The sequence below is a fragment of the Cynocephalus volans genome, chromosome X (genome assembly GCF_027409185.1).
Source record: "Cynocephalus volans isolate mCynVol1 chromosome X, mCynVol1.pri, whole genome shotgun sequence".
NCBI lineage: Eukaryota > Metazoa > Chordata > Mammalia > Dermoptera > Cynocephalidae > Cynocephalus > Cynocephalus volans.
In genome coordinates, this window is record NC_084478.1 from 67837511 (window position 1) to 67859694 (window position 22184).

Here is a 22184-nt window from a genome sequence, read left to right on the forward strand (position 1 = left end):
CTGAGAATAGCTTCACCTGGGGATAGGAGGCAGGGCCCAAAGTGTCCCAGACGTATGTTTAGAGCCACGTTTCTCTCTCCCAGATAAGGAAGGGCCTGAGTGTCCCCCAACCGTAGTGGTGAAGGAGGAGTCAGGTGGGGATGTGAAGGTGGAGTCAACCTCGCCCAGGACCTTCCTGGAGAGCAAGGAGGAGCTGAGTCACAGCCCAGAGCCCTGCACCAAGATGACCATGAGGCTGCGGAGGAACCACAGCAATGCCCAGTTTGTAAGGACCCAGCCCTGACTTCCTAATGCTCTGCTTCTCATCCCTTCAACGAGCATTTCCCCAGCATGGCACTGGACAAGGATGCATTAAGCAGAAAAGTGGGCCTGGTGGGCCCTGCCTTCAGGTAGCTCACTTAATTGGGGAAACAAGGCCAACTCACATGGACCAAAGAACAAGAAAGGGTGATCAAGTGCTGTCAACATGAAGTGCTGGAAAGGGTCCAGAGAAGGAGACTCACTCTCCATTGCTTCAGGATAAAGGCTAAGCTCCTCATTACCATGCATGATCCAGTCCCTGCTGACCTCTAGCCTCATTCCCCAGCACTGCCCACTTCACTCCTCTGCTATAGCCACACTGAACTACTCCTAGGTATGTTCATTTTTTTCCCCTGAGACGCCATGCCCTGCTCTTTCATTCACCCATCTTTTGCACATGCTGTGCTCTGCCCCATTGCCAAGCTTCAGTTTGCCTCTAGATTTCAGCTAGTTTCAAGTGTCACCTTTCAATGGAGTTCTTCCTCAAGGCTGTCCCTCCTTATCTCTAGCTGACTTGAGTGCTTCCTTCTCTAGGCTCCCACAGTACCTTACATGGGCCATTATTGGCAGTTTTTAATTTTTATGAACACATGTCTCTAGAACACGTCTTTAGAGTATTGTATGCTCTTGGAAGGCAGATACTATGTCTCGCTCACCTTGGTACCACAGAGTCCAGCATAGTGCTAAATACAGGCATTCAGTAAGTACTTATTGAATGAATAAAAATAGGATTCCAGACTGAATGATAAAAACTGCTCTCACAGCTCTACCATCTTATTGGGGAGATGGTACATGCATGCAGTTGAACTCCAGACCTAGCATGACTAGCTTTTACAGGGCTATGAATGATTCATCTAGCAAGCATAGCAGATTTCCAATGGAGAGCTCTCTGGACTAGGGTACTGTCTGGAGGGGCCTGATGTTTAAAGGATGGACAGGGCTTAGGCTGATGAATTTTTGCTTCCTTCCTCTGGCAGATTGAGTCATATGTATGCCGGATGTGTTCCCGAGGGGATGAGGATGACAAGCTCCTGCTGTGTGATGGCTGTGATGACAACTACCATATCTTCTGCCTGCTGCCTCCTCTACCTGAGATCCCCAAGGGTGTCTGGCGGTGCCCCAAGTGTGTCATGGCGGTAAGGCCTCCCCCAGCCCCAGTCCATGTCTGCCTTATAGGGTATCCTTACCTTCCTTCATCTGGCCTATTGAGGGCAGCCTCCTAGCTCAGCCACAGTCTTATATTTTGGGTCCCTGGGGTGGAGCTAGGCTGCACAGAACATTGGGAGAAAGGAAGAGGAGACTCAACCTTTGCTTCTGTCCTCTTCTGTCCTAGACCACCTGGGCAGGTAAGCGTCATGATTGGACAGATTGTATGTGACGACATATAAGCAGACGCTAAATTGTGTCAGACAGAAAAATGGCTAAGGGTAGTAATCAGGGAAGATGTCAGGAATGAGATTTGAAGGACAGGAATACCAAGAAAAGAATGTTCTTTGGATTTCCAAGTTCTTTATTCTTTGGTTTATTTTTATTTTTATTTTTTTAAGAAAGCTTAGAAAATAGACAAATTACCTATCATCCCACCACCCAGAGATTTTCTTCTCATCTTTTTGCTGTTGCTTATATATAACTATATTAAACAAATTTGGAATTTTAATATATATTTTTACTTTTTACTTCATGACCATTTTTCTATACTGTTTATTCAGTGTATTATATCTCTTAGGGGGTCCATCATATTGGTATAGTATTTATTTAGTTGCTTTCCTGTAATATTTAGACTGGTTTGCAATGATAGAAACTTTAAGTAGAAGAGGTGGGAAGGCATTCCAGGCTTGGGGATGGAGGAGTAGCAGGAGCAGAGGTATATGGGGGAGAATGTGCCTAGCACATGTAGGGCCAGTAAAGATAGCAACTGAAGCAGCAGTGAGAGCAGCTAAGCAGCTTGGAAGTCTGGCAGGTACATTTTATGAGCTTCCTGCCTTCATCCTCATTCTCGGTACTCATCTTCTACATTTCTCTCTGGGTTTCTGGGAGCAGACATTGATGGTCTGTTGCCTTATCTTAGGTTCTCAACTGTGGTTGTAGAGACCGGGCGTGCATGTGCACGCATACACACACTCACAGATGAGGAAAGACCAGGGCAGTGCATAATGGCCTTGGCAGTGGTGGAGATTGTGGTGGGGAGGAGTTTGGATACCAGCAGTATCATGGATAAGGAAGACTGTCAGCTCTACTTGGTTCTCTTCTTTAAGTGGTTATGATCCAGTGGACTGGATTGACATTTATTTTTCAGACAGAAGCAGGGTATGTGTCTCACTCTGGGGTACATAGAGTTGTCATCTAAAACCATGAACATAGATACAGTGTGAAGTAGAACTGTCTTCTGAGATAGTCTAGAGAACAGGAATAGTGTAGGGTTTGGCACTGTAGAAACTGGTGCCTTTGTTTTTCATATTCCAATGTACTAGAATATTCATTGCCATTTTCCCAGGCTTATTAGTTCCAGTCTGGGCATAAAAAAGCTTCTCTAAGCACCCTGTATGAACTCATATTTAGCTAGAAAGAAAGATGGTGGCAGAAGAGCGTAGGATAGCATATCTAAGTCAAAGCCCATGGTTTAGATAGTAAAGTGCTAAAGGAAGGAAAGAACATGGGCTGTAGTGATGAGGGAGGACTTTCTGGAGGCCATCGGACTGGAGTTGAGTTTTGAAGAATCAATGAAAGAAGGTGGGAGAGGACATTCCAATAGGGAAGAATGTTGTGAGCAAAAAGCATGATGGAAGTGCATGTGGGGAATGGAAAGACTAAGTTGAAGTAGTAAGAGAAAAAGGTAGAGCTATACTATAAAATTAGGCCTGCCTCAGGGGCCTTGAGTTTAGATCCGGAGCTGTTCTCCATCCCAACTCCTACCCATATTCCAGTTCCACTTGTGAGGATTCTCCACCTCTTTGCCTCTGTCTTGGTGACATGTTCTCCTTTGGGTTTCAGGAATGTAAGCGGCCGCCTGAAGCCTTTGGCTTTGAGCAGGCTACCCGGGAGTACACTCTGCAGAGCTTTGGTGAGATGGCTGACTCCTTTAAAGCTGACTACTTCAACATGCCTGTGCACGTAGGTGATGGAGGGCTAGGGTTGTAGGTGCTGGTGCCTGATGATCTCAACTCGTCTGGGTCAATGGGGCGAGGATCTGATGGGCCACGGTCGTATGCTACACCTGTTCCCCCAGATGGTGCCCACAGAACTTGTGGAGAAGGAGTTCTGGCGGCTGGTGAATAGCATTGAGGAAGATGTAACTGTTGAGTATGGGGCTGATATTCATTCCAAAGAATTTGGCAGTGGTTTCCCTGTCAGTGACAGTAAGCGGCACCTAACCCCTGAGGAGGAGGTGAGTGGATGATTTGTTGTTATATGTCAGCTGTGTGAGCTTAGGCAAGTTATTTAGTATCTGAAAGACTGTAAGATAGGGTAATTATGCCTGCCCTATGCAGTTGCTGTGAGGCTTAGATGAAATGACACATGTAAAGAACACAGCCTAGTACCTTGCATGTGCAGACATAAGATGGGTTCTTTCACCTCTCTGAGCCCATTTCCTTACCTGTGAAATGGGGATAATATCTGCCTTGCAAATTTGTTATAACAATTAAATGAGAAGGCACAGCACAGACTGCTCTAACACTTTATTTATATGAAATAACCTGGCAGGGTGCCTGGCTCATTCATAAGAAGTATTCAGGGAATGAGATTTGTATGCACAGGAAAAAAAATGAGGGCCCAGTCCTGCCTCAAAGGAAGTGTGTGTTTTGGTACAGAACAGGGGTTTTTAACTTGCAGGCATTTTGGTGTATGGATATATCTGTAAACCTTCCAGAAATTGAAGTGAATTGAATTGAAATTTTGTATGGATGCATTTTGTGGGGAGAGGTGGAGAAAACCTATACTATTTCTTAGGTGTTTCAAAAAGGTCTGTGACCTCAAAATTAAGGTTCCCAAAGTTAAAGGAAATGATTTAGGATCTCATCTCCTTAGCATAACCCTCATCTCCTTTCCACAAATACCTTACCTGACAGGAGTATGCTACCAGCGGTTGGAACCTGAACGTGATGCCAGTGTTAGAGCAGTCTGTGCTGTGCCACATCAACGCAGATATCTCTGGCATGAAGGTGCCCTGGCTCTACGTGGGCATGGTCTTCTCAGCCTTTTGCTGGCATATTGAGGATCACTGGAGTTACTCCATTAACTACCTCCACTGGTGAGTGGGGCCCTGGGGAGTCAGGAGGCAGTCAGGGTGGGCTCCCTGCAAGATCATGGATGTGATCACTGTATGTGTTCTCTTTCCACTTGTGCAGGGGTGAGCCGAAGACCTGGTATGGGGTGCCCTCACTTGCAGCAGAACATTTGGAAGAGGTGATGAAGAAGCTGACACCTGAGCTCTTTGATAGCCAGCCTGACCTCCTGCATCAACTTGTCACCCTCATGAATCCCAACACCCTCATGTCCCATGGTGTGCCGGTGAGTGCCCAGGAAACAGGGACAAGGGATAGGAATGATTTAGGGATGTTCTTGGTGGTGGTGGTGGTGGTCATCATCATCTGGAACCTACCCCTATTCTTTTCTCATTCCTGTTCTGTTTCAATTGGGCTATAGGTTCGACTGCTCTAATAGAGACCCAAAATAATAGTGGTGAGATACACAGTGTGATGGTGAGCCTTCTGGGCCATGTGTTTGAGGGCAAAACCTTAGGGATAGCTTATTATCAAATCTGCATTCCAGCCAGTGGAAGAGGGAAATGGGGAAAAGGCTAGACAATTCTTACTTTTAAGGGTATACATCATTTCTGTTCATCTCCTGTGAGAACTTGGCCACATGACCACATCTAGCTGCAAGAGAAACTGGGAAATGTTGTCCTTATTCTGGATGGTCATGTACCACCTACAAAGTAGAGTCATGTTATTACGAAAGTAAAGAAGAATGAGTATTAGGGGACAACTAGCAATCTCTGCCATGTTTTGCATACTGTACCCTTTTTGGAGCAATATGTAGGTCTTTTTACTTATTTTACAGGTCAAAAGTTTAACCCAGAGTCCTGGGCCTATCCTTCTCCTCTGTGTACTTCTTTCCCACCCCGTAAAATATTTTGCTGGGTATACAGCCTAGCTTACCTGGGAGAGACTTTATATTCCTGGGAGTTTCTAGCATTGATTAGCATCAGCCAGTTTTCTGGTGTGGAGCTTAAGACAGCCTGATCAGTAGTCCTGTAGGAATAAGAATTAGTACATCCTCCATCTCTGCTTTAAATCTTATTCTGTGCTAGTCCTCCCCCCTACTCCTTTCCATCCCCTCTGGCCTTGGCCACACTGCCACTTACTCTAATGGGTGGGACATAGTAGACAGTCAGTAAACATTGAATTAATGTATCCTTGAAATATCACTGGACATCTGTGTAGTAGGGCTCTGGGCTAGGTCAGTGGTTCTCACCTGAATTTCTTCTTGCCTTCACCTTGTTTGGATATACTATATACCCTGTGACTAATACTTTTTATTATACATTTTAGTGATATTTAACCAAGGATTGGGGTATCTAGGGAATTGGACAGGGGGAGGCATTCTACAGCAGTTCAGGCAACCTTCCTCCACTCAGAGGAAGCTGTCCTTTTCTCTCCCCATCTCATCCCATTTAAGGATTACTGGACTGGACATAATCAATGGTTCTTTCAGTTCTACTGCTTCACAAGTAGACCTTGAGTCTGACTTTTCCTCAGACTTCTCTCTTCCTGACCCATAGCACAGCATCAGTCCTTGTGTGTAAGCCAAGGAAAACTGTAAGAGTAGAAGAGGATTCTCTTAAGGATTCAGGCACCTAAAATCATATATATGGTCATGGAACTGTTCAGTCCTTACCTCTTTTTAAAAAATTGTATCACTGACTTTTAAACATGTGCTTTTTGCTTCCACCTCCACAGCATTTCTCCGGCTCGTAGCTTACCAGCTTCTCTAGCCAGCTGCTGCTTCACCACCCTGCCCTCTGTCTGCCCTGCCCTTCCTATACGTAGTTTCCGGCATCTCCAGGCTCTTGGCAGTATCTGTCCGCCAGTCCAAGGCATCTGTGATTTTCATGTTCTCATGCTGGCAGGCTACAGTTAGCCAGCTGGAGCTCCCCCCCAACAGAGCTATCTTTAGCCCCCTGCCCCCTCCTCCCGCTGCCTTCTCCTTTGGTGAGAGAAGGCCATTTCCTTTTATAGATATGTAGTGTAAATATTATTTTCATTAAAAAAGAAACCTTCTTCCTTTCCAAAAAATGAAAAATAGGTCATTCCTATTTTCTCCACCATAAACATTTTGTTATGTTTGTTTTTCTGTGTAAATTGTGCTGTAACAATAATCAGTGTATGGATATTATAATCTCTTGTAAGTTTAATGGTCTAGAACCGCACTGTCCAATTTGGTAGCCACTAGCCACATGTGGCTATTGAGCACTTGAAATGTGGCTAGTCCCAACTGAAATGTGCTGCTAAGAGTATAAAATACATGTTGGATTTCAAGACTTAGTACGAAACAAAGAATGTGAAATACCTCACTGATAACTTTTGTGTGCCAGTTACATATTGAAATGATGATATTGTGGATATATTAAGTTAAATAAAGTATATTGAAATTAATTTTACCTGTTTCTTTTTACTTTTCTAATGTGGCTACTAAAGAATTTAAAAGTATATATGTGCCTAGCATATTTGTCTTGGACAGCGCTGGTCTAGAATGACTTCGTTACTATGAAATACTTATAACCTTCATTTTAAAAAAACAATTATTTAAAAAAAAATAATTTACATGGCCACAATAATAACCACATTGTATATTGACAAAATAAAAAATAATAATAATTAGCTTTATTGCAGTATGATTTACATACCATAAAATTCATCCATTTTTAAGTGCACAATTCAGTGAATTTACAGACTTGTGATACCATCACTACAATCAGGTTTAGAACATTTCCATCATCCCAGAAAGATCCCTTATTCCCATTTGCAGTCACTCTCCATTCCAGCTCCCAGTCCCAGGCAACCATTCATCTGTTTTCTGTCTGTAGATTTGCCTTTTCTGGACAGTTCATATGAATGGAATAATACATGGTCTTTTGTGTCTGGCTTCTCTCATTTAGCATGTTTTCATGGTTTATCCATGTTACAGAGTGTGTCAGAACTTCATTCCTTTTATGGCCCACTAATAATTCACCAGTTGATGAATATTTGGATTGTTTTTACTTTTTGGCTATTCACAGTTATCATTTTAAATAGCTACAGAATGTGAGGAGAGCTTTTCTAAACAACCACATAGGAAACAGTAAAGTGATATTACCAAAATGAGGGTGCATGTTAAGGCAAAGAGTTAGGAGCATTAGGTTCTACTCCTGGCTCTGTTGTCTGAGGCTTCTCTGGGAGTTAGTTTTTGTATCTATACAATTAAGGCTGGGGCTAGATCATACAGCAGATATTGCCAGAGCTCCTTCTGTGTGCAAGGCCCCTGTCAACAACCTGAAGGTAAATAAACCAGTCTGTCCCTTTGGGTATGCACAGTTGAGTGGAGGACAGAAAGGAGTAAACAGGTAGAATGAAGTATTAGAGGCACTACTAAAGAATCACAAATTGGGTCATTTAAGAAGGGGGTGTCAGGAAAGGGTTTGTAGAAGTGTTGATCCTTGAAAGAAGAGTAAGAGTTTACCGGTCAGAGACGTGGCTTTATCGTGTGGGCATGATGATTCAAAGGAGGGGCTCTCAGCAGACATGACATGGTCAGATTTGCATTTTTTGGAAGACAGATTTGGTGGTAACAGGCCAGTTCAATAATACAGGCAAGAAATGCTGATATTGCCTCTAAGTATGGATAGATTTGAGAAGAAGAAAATGTACTGGAAGTGGGAGCTGATAAATGACCCAAGTAAATGTGGATGAATGGGGAGATTCAATATTGTTAGGATGTTAGGTCTCTGCCAAATTAATCTAGAATCCTAGCAGAGGAGTGGTTAGGTTGAAGGATATAAACAATTTTAGGTTCTTGATACATATTAGCAAATTTATTTTCCAGAGAGTAGAATTTATTGATTCCCTTGTCAGCACTATACGTATTTCACTGTCTTCATCAGCATTGAATATTCATCTTAAAAAACTTTGTGACTTCTTGGTAAAGATGACAAATTAAACATACATATGGCTACTTCCATTCCTTACTGAAACTCCACTAAACTGACACAAAGGGATTTTTTTTTTTTTTTTTTTTTTTTAAAGATGACCGGTAAGGGGATCTCAACCCTTGACTTGGTGTAGTCAGCACCACGCTCTCCCAGTATGGAGAGCTCCCAGTATGGTGCTCTCCCAGCACCACGGCCATCCATCCCTATATGGGATCCGAACCTGTGGCCTTGGTGTTATCAGCACCGCACTCTCCCGAGTGAGCCATGGGCCGGCCCAAGGGATTTTTTTTCTTTAAGGTAAAATATCACAGAGATGGAGAAAACAAGAGGGGAGACAAAGATAGACAAATTCTTGATACTAGAAAACATATAAGGGTACTTCAAAAAGTTCATGGAAAGATTCATATTATATTTTAATTCTATATCTCCATGAACTTTTTGAAGTACCTTGAGTGGATGAGAAAACTGAATCTTAAGCCAGTAATGAGAACATCTGAGAACCAACCCTGTTTATACATCAGAATCCCCCAAAGTTTTATAGTCAGTGGCACCAGGCATTCTGGCGGGTAAAGATAGATGGACTGAAAATAAGGATTGGTTCATGTCTGTATAAGAAGCTGTGAGATCCCCTGTACTGGACAGCTGGAAACGTAAGCCTCCTTCACTTAGTAAAAGACTGGTGGTTTATTTCTGAAGAGGTTAAAACAGAGGGCCTCTGGGTCGAGGTCTCCTAGGTACAGTTGAGGGTGGAGTTATAGGGAAAATAGTGGAATTTATTATTGTATTCATACTGGATGCTGAAGTTCTCAGCCATCTTCCTCCACTTGGCTGTTAGAACACTGGTAGCCAGGCCTTTTTTCTAGAGCCAAAAAATGGAAGGGTTTTCTCTGGAGAATCCGACTGGCCTGAGAGGAAAGACCTAGAGTTTTGCAAACTAAATGGTTCAGCTAGATCACCCTACAGTGAAGTCATAGTTAACAAGCTTCACCTATGTACTCAGAGCTTCCATTCAGCTTTTTTTGTCTCAAGCAGCCACAGATTAATAGACAACTGAGGAATCCCTTGATAACGAAATAGAACCGAATAAACAGAAAGAAAACAACTTGGCGAAACAGGGTAAGCAGGGAGACATAAACTTCAAAAGAAAAGGAAAAGAAACCTTATTAATATCTTCAGAGATAAGCATGTACTGCAAACATTAAAGAAGAGCAGGATACTATTAAAAAAGAGCATATCAAGAACTATTAAAAAAGAGCATATTGAGAACATACTGAACTTTTGGAGATTAAAAATATGATAGCAAAAGTGAAAAACTGAAAAAAAATCTTAGAAGATAAATAGTTGAGGAAATCTCCCAGGAAATAGAATAAAAGATAAAGATGGAAAAAGGTAGAGAACGTTAGAGGATTTTTCTAGAACGTTCGATATTCAAATAATAGACTTATAACAAAAGAGAACAGATGAAAACTGAAAGGATGAAATCATTAATGAAATCCTTCAAGAAAATTTCCCTGAACTGAAGGACCAAATTTCCAGAACCAGAGGGCCTATGCAGTATATGACTGAAAGTAGATCCATACCAAGATATATCCTGTGAATTTTCATACCAAACACTGGGACCAGAAGAATCCTTTAAGCTTCTTGAGAGAGAAACAGGTTTAATTCACAGCATTAGAAATCAAGATGGTTTCATACTTTTCAACAGCAACACTGGAATCTAAAAGACTAGAGCAATGCCTTCAAAATGATTTTCATCTTAGAATTCTATATGCAGTCAAGTGTGAGACTAGAGACCTTCCCTTTACCCCCTCCCCCAGAAAAGGTTCTTCCCACCATTTCTCAGGAAGCTATTGGAGGGGGTGCTCAACACAGCAAAGGAATAATCTTAGAAATAGGAAGACATGGTATCTAGGAAACAGGAGATCAGGAGATCCGTCACAGGAGAGTGATGTTTCAGGGAGGATAGCTGGTCCAGATTGGAACAGATCAGAGAGACTGCTACAGAAAGGTGAAAATTGGTAGAAAAGGAGATTTGGACACTTGTCAGAAAGTTAGGCATTAAATTACTAATACATGCATAGAGAATTAAGCAAATTGAGAAATAGAAGACAATTTTTAATATAGTCTCAGATCATGTTATTTAGTGTTGTTAAGGTCAATGCCAAAATGATCAGAAGAGGTGAAAGTGATTGGCTCTGGGGAAGGGTGAATGGCAGGGCCTGCTTGTTTTATAAAAAATCTTATACAACTATTTGATTCTTGAAACTGCATATATGACTGATAAAAGTAAATAATGGGAAAACTTGGCCAGCTTAATGAAAAGTGACATTTGTAATTTTTATAAAAATTACTAGAGAAGTTAAAATATTTTAATGTGTACATTTCCTACTTTGACTCTCAAATCTTCCCATTATCTGTCAATACAGATCAAAACTTTTGAGAGCAGACACTAGGGGTCCTTCCTGTCAAAAGTTGGAGGGTCTGGAATTCTATTGTCAAACTGTTCCCTGACACTTTTCTTTGTCTCCTTAAGGACCCTGGACTTAGATCAGGTTGCTGTAGACTGAAAAACCTCTATCTCAATGGCCTTAGCCTATCTTCTTCCTCAGGTTGTCCGCACAAACCAGTGTGCAGGAGAATTCGTCATTACCTTCCCCCGTGCTTACCACAGTGGCTTCAACCAAGGCTACAACTTTGCTGAGGCCGTCAACTTTTGCACTGCTGATTGGGTGAGTCTGGAGTGTGGTGGGATGGCAGGGAGAAAAAGGAGGATTGTGGGGAAGCTGAGGCACCACGACCTCCAGACTTGGCCACACTCAACCTTGAACCTGTCCACAGTTGCCAGCTGGGCGCCAGTGCATTGAGCACTACCGCCGGCTACGAAGATACTGTGTCTTCTCCCATGAGGAGCTCATCTGCAAGATGGCTGCCTGCCCTGAGAAGCTGGACCTAAACCTGGCAGCAGCTGTGCATAAGGAGATGTTCATCATGGTGCAGGAGGAGCGGCGTCTACGAAAGGCCCTGCTGGAGAAGGTGGGTGGTGGGGAGAGTGCCCTGGGTCAGGCACTCTACCCTGGTGGAGATTGGGAGAGGCAGAGGTGTTACCAAGGAGGAGAGGATGTAGCCTCTATTCTTGGAGTGTAGTGAAAAGAACTAGATGCATCTGGGTTGAAAACCGCATTCCATTTTCTGCTCTACCTTTTACTAGCAACCTTGGACAAGTCAATTTACTTCACTACATGTTAGTTTCCCCATCCAGAAAATGAAGATTAAGACAATGCTTATCTTTTTGGATACTTGAGTGGATTAAAGATAATGTTTGTTTAGTAACTGACCCATAGCAGGTGCTGGTATAGCAGCTATTCATCATTGTTTAAATGACCCAGCAAGACAGACTGGCATATGAAACCCCCACTGCTGATTATCATACCCTCTCAAGTTACTTGATCTCTCATAGTCGCACTTTCTCACTCTAAAATGGGAGTAAATACCCAACTCGCAAGGTTGTTGTAAAGCTTTGAGTAAGGTGATTTATGTCAAAGCATATATTACTGCCCTTGCAATCTAGCAGCCGCTTTTGGTAATATTACTACATGAAAAAAGTGATTGAAATATGGAACGTTTCTTAGGAAATGCCACATTATTACATTCAGATGGTTCAGTAACCCAAACTAGGACAATAATGTTACCAAGTAGAAGGCAGTCATACTTTAATAGATTTCTCATGAGGATGTGTCAGTTGTGTATGTAGCTGAGTGGAAGCTGCTACAGAGCTATAAAATCCACTCGTGTAATTTCAGCTGCCTTCTTCAAGCTCCACATTTGCCCAGTGCCAGTGGTAAGCATGGGAGCTACCTGCAGGAAGTGTGGGGCAAGGAAGAGGGATGCACAGTTGGGCCAGACATGCTTTTCCCTGCCCTCTTCCTCCAGGTATCGGTACACCTTCGATGAGTTCCCTGCCATGCTGCATGTTAGGGAATTAACTTAGTGTGAGAGTCTTCCTTAAGATTACAAAGGACTTTTTGTCCCAGGGGATCCCTTACTACCTGTTTGGGGTAATACTTATTTATTATAAAGCCCATTCATAACTTTCCCATGAATGTGGACTGTAGGAAGAATTATAGCTATAGTAGTGTTGGAAGTTGGGCCTCTCAGTTGTGGTGTTATTTAATGAGTCCCTGGAGTTTTCTAGGCATCATTTTCTCTCTCTGTTCAGTGCTGTTATTAATTGATGGTCCTGTGACTGTGCCAGGCTACCGGAAGGAGCCAAAGCAAAGCGGGGAGAATAGACCTTCTCATCCTGACTTTCAGAATTCTTTATACTTGGTCCTTATCTTGAAGGAGGGTTCTGAACACTGTAGTGTTGGAATCCTGTAAGAGATTGTGTATATGTTTGAGTACTTTTCTGGGGAGAGGACTCATAGTTTGCAATCAGTTCTCAGAGTCCATGATCCAAAAAAACCTAGGGGCTTCACCCTTAGAACATTCTCTGGCTTTGGAGTCAAAATTGAATGCAGTCAAATCCTCACTTTGGCAAGTTATTGACTCTCACTGAGATTTAGTTTGTTCCTTAGTTAAATGAGATAGGCCTGTGAAATTATGTATTCTTATCTGAAAATTTGAACTAATAACAGTAAATAGTTGTTGAGCACTTATTCTCAGTGCTAAGATACTTGTCTAAGTCCTTAGTTGCTTTGCCTTTGTTAATCCTTATAACAACCCAATAAAGAATACTGTTATCGCCATCTTATAAGATAAAGAAACTGAGATCCAGAGAGGTTTAAATAATTTACTCACAATCACACAGTAAGTGGCAACGTGGGATTTGTAATGTGCAGTGGGCTCATAGCTTATACAGAGGTTATGTGTTAAAGTTGGTATATAAGACAAAAACTGTTAGAGCCAACATTTCTCTTTAAAATTCCTAAAATTGCCCATATATATAGCATTGTGCTGTTTTTCAGTTATTCCAACATAGCTGGCTTTTCCTTTATTTTTGGAATGGATTGTGTTTTCTTCATCTGAGCAACAGATGAAGTTACTGGCTTAAGTTTGGAAGCCATGTTGCTGGGGAAAAATTGTATCTTTAAACCCTGGGCACAAGCTCTTACAGTTGAATTTCTGTAAGTTATGTATGCATATGCATTGTCTCCTGCCTGCTCAGCAGCCGGCACGGTGCCTGGAGCACAGTGGGTGCCAAATAAGTGGAAGCCAACATTGTTCCCTAGTGTACACCCTCCATACTAGTCAGGACAAGAGCTCTTGGCCACTCCCACACATTGCTACCTCTCTGGTGGCTTGGTCCACCACTTTCCTCACCTTCTCCTACCCAAAAGGCTCTTTCTGCTGATCTGAATCTTACCTGATCTTTCTTCCTCTGTGAAATTCCCTCTGCCTCATCCCACACTGATCTTGCCCTGGTTCATCTGATTCCCCCAGCTTTGAGAGTCTGGACTTCACAAAAGGCAGGTGTTCTCTGTGGGGTTTGGCCTCCCAAACCCCACGGCCCTCAGCATAAATTTGAGTCTAAAGTGGGGCTTGGTGGTGGCTGAGATGGGAATTTCTGCCACCCTGTTCTAGTTTTATATAACATGTGGGTTGAACATCCACAGGGCATCACAGAGGCTGAACGAGAGGCTTTTGAGCTGCTCCCGGATGATGAGCGCCAGTGCATCAAGTGCAAGACCACATGTTTCTTGTCAGCCCTGGCCTGCTACGACTGCCCAGATGGCCTTGTCTGCCTGTCCCACATCAATGACCTCTGCAAGTGCTCTAGTAGCCGGCAGTACCTGCGGTAAGCATGGGGCCTGCTTGCAGGAAGTGGGGCAAGGAGGAGGATACAGAGTTGGGCCAGACATGCTCTTCGCTGCCCTCTTCGTCCAGGTATCGATACACGTTGGATGAGCTCCCTGCCATGCTGCATAAGCTGAAGGTTCGGGCCGAGTCCTTTGACACCTGGGCCAACAAAGTGCGAGTAGCCCTGGAGGTGGAGGATGGGCGGAAGCGCAGTGAGTGATGGGGGGATGAAGGGACTCCACAGGCAAGTTCTATTCCCTTTTCTTCTATACCTCCAACTCCCTTCCTCTGCCTTCACTCAATACTGCCTACTCCTTGCTGCTCTTAATCTCCCTTCAGGCCTTGAAGAGCTGAGGGCACTAGAGTCTGAGGCCCGTGAGCGGAGGTTTCCTAACAGTGAGCTGCTGCAGCGACTGAAAAACTGCCTGAGCGAGGCGGAGGCTTGTGTGTCCCAGGCTCTAGGACTGGTCAGCGGCCAGGAAGCTGGGTATGGCAGTGTGAGGTGTTGGGGCACGAATAGCCTGATGAGGATCCAGCACTGGGGAAAGTGCTACGAGGGGTGGACTCTGGATACCACTGAGCAAACTGGACATTAGCAGGAAGCTGCCAGGCACAAGTGTGAGGTGGCCTGGGAGGTGTTGGGGAGAGCAAGGAGACCAAGCAATGTAGAGTGGAGAGGGGAGCCTCACTGATAAGAATGCTAGGAGTGTTTATTTTTATCAATGCATAGAGGAGATTTGAGAAGCTGAGGGATTTTATGGGCAGGGAGGAGTTGGAGGTTTAGGGGCAAGAACAGGACATAGATGTGTAAAGCTGATCATAGCCGCACAGCTTTAGAGTCATAGTAGAGGATGGATTGAGAAGTCCAGCTTCTCTTACCATCAGTTGGTTTCTAAGATCTGCCCCCCACCCCCCAATATATTTCCCCTCTTTTAATTCTTTCCTCTCATCATTTGAACTCATATTTTTTTGTTTGTTTAAAAAACCACTTATTGAGGTATGATTGACATACAGAAAGTTATGCATATATAATTTATACAACTTGATGAGTTTGAATATAAGCATATACCTGGAACTCACTTGTATTTTAAAACCCTCCCTCTAACCTGGGCAGCAGGGGGAACTCTGAAGTATGCTAGATCAAGGCGGAAAGGTGTTGGATCTTAGCACAGAGATGGAGGGAGGGGACTGGGTTTGGACCTGAAACCCCACATGTGAAACTCCATAGCCCCCACAGGGTGGCTGGTCTACAGATGACCCTGGCTGAGCTCCGGGCCTTTCTGGACCAGATGAACAACCTGCCTTGTGCCATGCACCAGATTGGGGATGTCAAGGTGAGGAGGGGTGGGTTTGGAGTGCTGCTGAGGGATTCAGGGGGATTGAGAGACCAAGCAGCGGGCCGCTCTTGGCTCCCTTAAAAAACTTAAAAGTGTTTGGGCAGGACAGAATGCATACGTAAGAAAGTAGTGGGGGTATGAGGCAAGGATGTAGTGACTGCTTCTTAGAAATGTGATTTGAGGGGCAGGTGGCAGGGGTATGTACAGGATGCAAAATCTAGGGAAGGTTTCCTGGAGGAGATGGAGGAGAAGGAGATAACAAGGGTGTTTGTTGGGCCTGGCAAGTTGAGTAAAGATCATGAAGTAGAGGACAAGTGGGATGGAGAGGGCAGTGCACACCAGTGTGAGCACGAGAGTTTGTGCAAGAACTAAGCATAGCTAGCATAGCGTAGGGCAGAAGGTCTCTTGCTGCTCTGAGTCCTCTGGAGAGTTAAATAAAGCAGAGATTCCTGACCATCCCCTATTAAAAATTTCTTGGGGTGGGGCCCAGAAATCTGTATTTTAATAAATTCTCCAGGGCATTCTAATGAGCAGCCAGGGTTACAAACCACTGTCTTAAGGTTTGGAGAAGGAGAGCCCAGCTCATGTTAGGCTCCTCTTTCTGAAAAGATTGGAGGGCAAGAAGGTAGGTGAGGCAAGAGTATCTGATGGTGGGACTTCTAAGTGGGCCCAGCTGAGGAGTTTGTTCTTTATCTTGTATCCTGGTAGGGTATTCTGGAACAGGTGGAGGCCTACCAGGCTGAGGCCCGTGATGCTCTGGCCTCACTGCCCTCTAGTCCAGGGCTATTGCAGTCCTTGTTGGAGAGGGGGCAGCAGCTGGGGGTAGAGGTGCCTGAGGCCCAGCAGCTCCAGCGGCAGGTGGAACAGGCACGATGGCTGGATGAGGTGAAACGCACGTTGGCTCCCTCAGCCCGAAGGGGCACCCTAGCTGTCATGCGGGGATTGTTGGCTGCGGGTGCTAGTGTAGCCCCTAGCCCTGCTGTGGATAAGGCCCGGGCCGAGCTGCAGGAGCTGCTGACCATTGCTGAACGCTGGGAAGAGAAAGCCCACCTCTGCCTGGAGGCCAGGTATGTCCAGCCTCTTCCCCTCCCTGCCCTACTCCAGCCATCAAAGTGGAGAGCTTGAAGGTAATTCCCATGGGTGGCCTTGGGCAGCATCACACTCTTGTACTGGTATGTTGACACTCCTTCCCTCTTTTGTTCCCTATCTTGTCCTTATTTTTTTTTTTTTTTTTTAAACTCTATATACGCATAGAGGCAGAGATAGGCTGCTGGAGGAGCAGAGATGGACAGATGCAGAGATACAGAGAGCACTAGCCCTAGAGGCTGACAAAGTGCACATGCACAGAAGCACAAATAACAGGCAGATGGACAGATGTTGGTAGAAAGACGCTGCACACGGAGCAATCCAATCTGACAAACTGCAGCAACAGGTGGCACACACAGGTTGTGTGTGTAGGCCCCGCCAGCAGGCTGACAGACTGGCAGACAAGCAGAGGCGCAAGAGCTGGGGCAGAAGGCTGAGATTGGGTGCGTGCAGTCTGCAGGAAGCAGGGACTGGCAGCCATCCATAGGCAGAATACAAGCAAGTAGGCCCAAGGGGCAGCAGGAATACCAGGCACCCAAGGGACCTAGGCACATATATCTGGTGGTCAGGCTGGGCTTCTGGTCAGGCAGACCACACCAGACTCAGTCCTTTTTCCCCTCCGTTTAGGCAGAAACATCCACCAGCTACCCTTGAGGCCATAATCCGCGAAGCAGAAAACATCCCTGTTCACCTGCCCAACATCCAGGCTCTCAAGGAGGCTCTTGCTAAGGCCCGGGCCTGGATTGCTGATGTGGATGAGATCCAAGTGAGGCCCCTGCCACCCCCAACCCTCCACTCCAGGCCTTCAGTCCAGCGATGGCACATACACTGGGTTGTGCTGGGTTGGGTTGGCTAGAGAGGAAGAGGGCACGCACATAGTGAAGAGGCAAAATATGCTTGGTGAGCAGTGTGAGAGGAGGGGTTGTAAGACCGGCCTGAAGGAAGAGAGGGTGCTGGTTAGCAGGAGGGTGGTGGGGCAGGGAGGCAGGTGGTGTGGAGTGGAGCAGGGTGGGGCAGGGAAGAGGTAGAAGAGGCCAACCGCACAAAGTAGCTAGTCTAGTGCTCCCGGAGACTGACTGGATACTTGGGGCTAAGCCAGTCAGTGGATGCAAACATCGTGGGAGAGAGCCAGGTGTTCCTTAGGACAATGCCTGTTTTTTTTCCTCAAGACTGTGGGTCCAGTCCATCTTTCCAGCTCAGGGCTAGGCATGGAGAAAGCATCAATAGATGTTGGCAAGTTGAACTGAGCTTTCTCTCGCCCCTGTCCCCAGAATGGTGACCACTACCCCTGCTTGGATGACTTGGAGGGCCTGGTGGCTGTGGGCCGGGACCTCCCTGTGGGGCTGGAAGAGCTGAGACAGCTGGAGCTGCAGGTATTGACAGCACACTCTTGGAGGGAGAAGGCCTCCAAGACCTTCCTCAAGAAGAATTCTTGCTACACGCTGCTGGAGGTGAGGCCTGGGACCTTGACCTACAGCCTCTCCTGTGCCTGGCCCGGCTGTTGGGAGATGGCTCATATGAGAACTTGGGTTTTTGGGGGACACCAGGGAGGGGAGGAGAGGTATGGGAGGTAGGGGAAGCCTGGTCATTCCTCCTCTGCCTGCCTCAGGTGCTCTGCCCATGTGCAGACGCCGGCTCAGACAGCACCAAGCGCAGCCGGTGGATGGAGAAGGAGCTGGGGTTGTACAAATCTGACACAGAGCTGCTGGGGCTATCTGCACAGGACCTCAGGGACCCAGGCTCTGTGGTAAGGAGCTTGGCACAGATGGGAAGAAGAGCCTGGCAATGATAGAATCTTTGAGCTGGGTGACCATGGGTAGAGTGCTTGCTCCCTGAGCCTTAGTTCTCCTGGTTTGGGAGTGGGGTTTTAAAGGGGCCAGAGAAGGGAGAGGATAGGCTGCTGACCTATTCTTCCTGTCCTGGGCACGGCAGATAGTGGCCTTCAAGGAGGGGGAACAGAAGGAGAAGGAAGGGATCCTGCAGCTGCGTCGCACCAACTCAGCCAAGCCCAGTCCACTGGCATCATCAACCACAGCTGCCTCTGCAACCTCCATCTGTGTGTGTGGGCAGGTGCCGGCTGGGGTGGGGACTCTGCAGTGTGACCTGTGTCGGGACTGGTTCCATGGGCGGTGTGTGTCGGTACCCCGCCTCCTCAGCTCCCCAAGGCCCAGTCCCACCTCATCTCCACTGCTGGCCTGGTGGGAATGGGACACCAAATTCCTGTGTCCACTTTGTATGCGCTCACGGCGCCCACGCCTGGAGACCATCCTTGCACTGCTGGTAGCCCTGCAGAGACTGCCTGTACGGCTGCCTGAGGGCGAAGCCTTGCAGTGCCTCACAGAGAGGGCCATCAGCTGGCAGGGCCGTGCCAGACAGGCTCTGGCCTCTGAGGATGTAACTGCTCTGTTGGGACGGCTGGCTGAGCTCCGCCAACGGCTACAGGCTGAATCCAGGCCTGAGGAGCCTTCTGCTTACCCTTCAGCCCCTGCCTCTGATCCTGGATCAATCAGAGAAGGCAGTAGCAAGGATATACATAAGGTGAGCTGCTTAGCCTAGCTCTTGTCCTCAAATTTTTGGTCCTAGCCCCCATCCCTAATAAGGCTTCTACCCTGTCCCTGTTCTCCAGTGTTTGGTCTTGTTTGGCCCGGCCTGCATCCGTCCAGGTCACTAGACTCTGCTCCCTGCTGCAGCCTGTGTCTGCCGCCCTCCTCCTGCAGGAGGCGGAATGTCCCAAGTTTGGGGGTTGGGAGGAAGAAAAGGGCTTGGTTCTTTGGTTCAGTTACCCCTACCTACTCTTGCTCTCCTTGGCAGGTCCAGGGCTTACTGGAGAATGGAGACAGTGTGACAAGTCCTGAGAAGGTAGCCCCGGAGGAGGGCTCAGGTAAGAGAGGTGGGTGTAGGTGTGGTGGGGGTAGGCTGTTGACTGGATATAACTAGAGTGACCCATGTGGTCCTCAGCTCTGTTGTGGTGTGGGGACAAGACCAGGGGCAGTCTAACCTAGCCTGTTCTTGCAATCCCTCAGATCTGGAGCTGCTGTCTTCGCTGTTACCACAGTTGACCGGCCCCGTGTTGGAACTACCTGAGGCAACCCGGGCTCCCCTGGAGGAGCTCATGATGGAGGGGGACCTGCTGGAGGTGACCCTAGATGAGAACCACAGCATCTGGCAGCTACTGCAAGCTGGGCAGCCTCCAGACCTGGAGCGGGTCCGCACACTTCTGGAGGTGAGGATAGGGGTCACGGGCAGGGCCAGGAGGTCAGGCCAAGCAACAGGGAGCCCAGGCCTGACCACTGGCCCACATCCCATCTTTCTGTCTGTGATCACAGCTGGAGAAGGCAGAGCGCCATGGGAGTCGGGCACGGGGCAGGGCCCTGGAGAGGCGGCGGCGGAGGAAGGTGGACCGAGCTGGGGAGGGTGATGACCCAGCCCGAGAGGAGCTAGAGCCAAAGAGGGTACGGAGCTCAGGGCCAGAGGCTGAGGAGGCCCAGGAGGAGGAGGAGCTGGAGGAAGAGACGGGGGGTGAGGGCCCTCCTGCACCCCTCCCCACAACTGGCAGCCCCAGCACCCAGGAGAACCAGAATGGCTTGGAAACCGTGCTAGGGGCCACTTCAGGCCCCTCAGCCCCTTCATCCACTCTGACTCCCCGGCTGCATATGCCCTGCCCACAGCAGCCACCACAGCAACAGTTGTGACAGTGGCTGGGTCTAGCACAGACCCCAACAGAGATCCCCCCTCGGCCTCAAGGATCCTCTTTCTGACCATCAAGCCTGCTTCTTGGGAGGTGGGTGGGTGGGGGAGGGGGGTATGGCTACCCCCTTATCTGCCCACCCACGAGTCCCTTGACTTTTATATTCTGACTCCAAGGTATTGTTCAGACCTCAGCTCCTGGGGGCCGGCCCCTGGAGTCCCCCTCCCTGGTAGCCTCTAACCAGCATTCCCAGATACCTGAGGCAGATAGATGGATGGGCAGGGGGGCAGGGGCAGCTGGGGCTGGGCCAGCACCATTCCACAGACAAGGCCAGTGCATATGCAAACTGGGGGAATCTCTTCTCCCTTCTGTCCCCAGTTCCAGCCCTGGCCAGGCCACGCTACACTAACCTCCCCGCCCCCTCTCACTCTTTCTCCTTCCACCCTCTTTTCCTTCCTCCCTCTCTGTTCTTCTCCCTTCCCCTGACTGTTCCACCCAGGAGGAGGAAACTTCACATAGCTGTGCTCACAGTTTTTTATTTTAAAGTAATTTGGTTGGGGAGCTGAACAGGGCTCCCTGAGAACTGAAGAAAGCTTTTGGTGCTTGTCCTCACAACCACCTCAACCCTTCCTCCCTGTCCTCCTCTGTCTCCTTTCCTCCTCCTGGGTTCATGTTGTAATAAAAAAAAAAGATTGTTGGTGTGTAATTAATTTGTTCAAAAGGAAAAAAAAAAAAAAAAAGAAACTTGGTTCCAACTGAAGCCTATTTTAATTTTATTTTATTATTTTCCTCTTGTTAGAAATAAAACCCTTAGCAACATTTTTTGGAAACATGTTTCTGAAGTGCATTTCTCTTCAGTAGAGCAGTGGTAGTGCTGGTGGGAGCACTAGGGCTGAAGCCAGGGAGCTCTGGGTTCTGACACTGAGTTCCACCAGCTTCTCCTTAACCTTGGGCGAGACATCCTGATCCTCCCCTTCTCCACCCTCGGGCCAGTTTCTCCCATTTCCAAACAGATGGACTCTAGCACCGCTCACCTAAACTGTACAACAGCCTCCCCCAACTTTATGCTCTCCAGTCTATTCTCAAGCTTCCGGAGGAATTTTTTTCCCTAGCTTTACTGAGGTTATAGTTTACATACCATAAAATTCACCCGTTTTAAATGTACAACTTAGTGATTTGGAGGGTTGTTTCTAAAGTATAGATCTGATCATGTTACTACTTCAAACCTTCCATGATGCTTCATTGCGTTTAAGATCAAGATTATACATAATCTCATCCTAGGATGCTTTCCTGTCTAACCCACATGCCACATAAAGGAACCCTTCCCTGATTTTTCTCTACCGGTTCTTTCTGCCCCTGATGAATGGAGACTAAAGCTCAGATATGTGGTCCTTTGCAATCCCCGAGTTCGTTTTTTAAAAACAGCTTTATTGAGATATAATTCACAAACAATTCAGTGGCTTTAGTATATTCAGAGTTGTGGAACCATCACTGCAAAAAATTTTAGAACATTTTCATCACCCCAAAAAGAAACTCCACACCCCTTAGGTGTCACCCCCTCCTCCCGATTTGCCTATTCTGGACATTTTATATAAATAGAATCGTACAATATGTGATACTTTGTGTCTGGCTTTTTTCACTTAGCTTAATGGTTTCAAGCTCATTAATGGTCCCATAGTAGTTGGACAGATTTTCTTCCTTCTGGGCCCCAAAGTGTTTAAGATGACAGTGCTGGACTAGATCAGGGACTGTCATGGGAGACCGTTCACATGTTTTTGTGGGCGTTTGC

The 22184-nt window shown here is 46.6% G+C and overlaps 1 protein-coding gene across 2 annotated transcripts in view; it reads left to right on the forward strand.

Moving 5' to 3' along the window:
- Positions 1–21101, forward strand: part of KDM5C (lysine demethylase 5C) — a 29927-nt gene extending 8826 nt beyond the window's left edge. For both annotated transcript variants that reach the window (XM_063085115.1, XM_063085116.1), the window contains exons 7-26: positions 84–265; positions 1278–1436; positions 3292–3411; positions 3527–3685; positions 4368–4549; positions 4647–4809; positions 11098–11217; positions 11327–11521; positions 14101–14282; positions 14372–14496; positions 14624–14771; positions 15513–15618; positions 16330–16688; positions 17335–17473; positions 17979–18158; positions 18317–18454; positions 18640–19245; positions 19519–19588; positions 19731–19930; positions 20034–21101. In XM_063085115.1, coding sequence (XP_062941185.1) covers positions 84–265; positions 1278–1436; positions 3292–3411; positions 3527–3685; positions 4368–4549; positions 4647–4809; positions 11098–11217; positions 11327–11521; positions 14101–14282; positions 14372–14496; positions 14624–14771; positions 15513–15618; positions 16330–16688; positions 17335–17473; positions 17979–18158; positions 18317–18454; positions 18640–19245; positions 19519–19588; positions 19731–19930; positions 20034–20399 — 3899 coding nt within the window. In that variant the 3' untranslated portion in view covers positions 20400–21101. The remainder of the gene's footprint in view (positions 1–83; positions 266–1277; positions 1437–3291; positions 3412–3526; positions 3686–4367; positions 4550–4646; positions 4810–11097; positions 11218–11326; positions 11522–14100; positions 14283–14371; positions 14497–14623; positions 14772–15512; positions 15619–16329; positions 16689–17334; positions 17474–17978; positions 18159–18316; positions 18455–18639; positions 19246–19518; positions 19589–19730; positions 19931–20033) is intronic.
- Positions 21102–22184: the final 1083 nt, after the last annotated feature.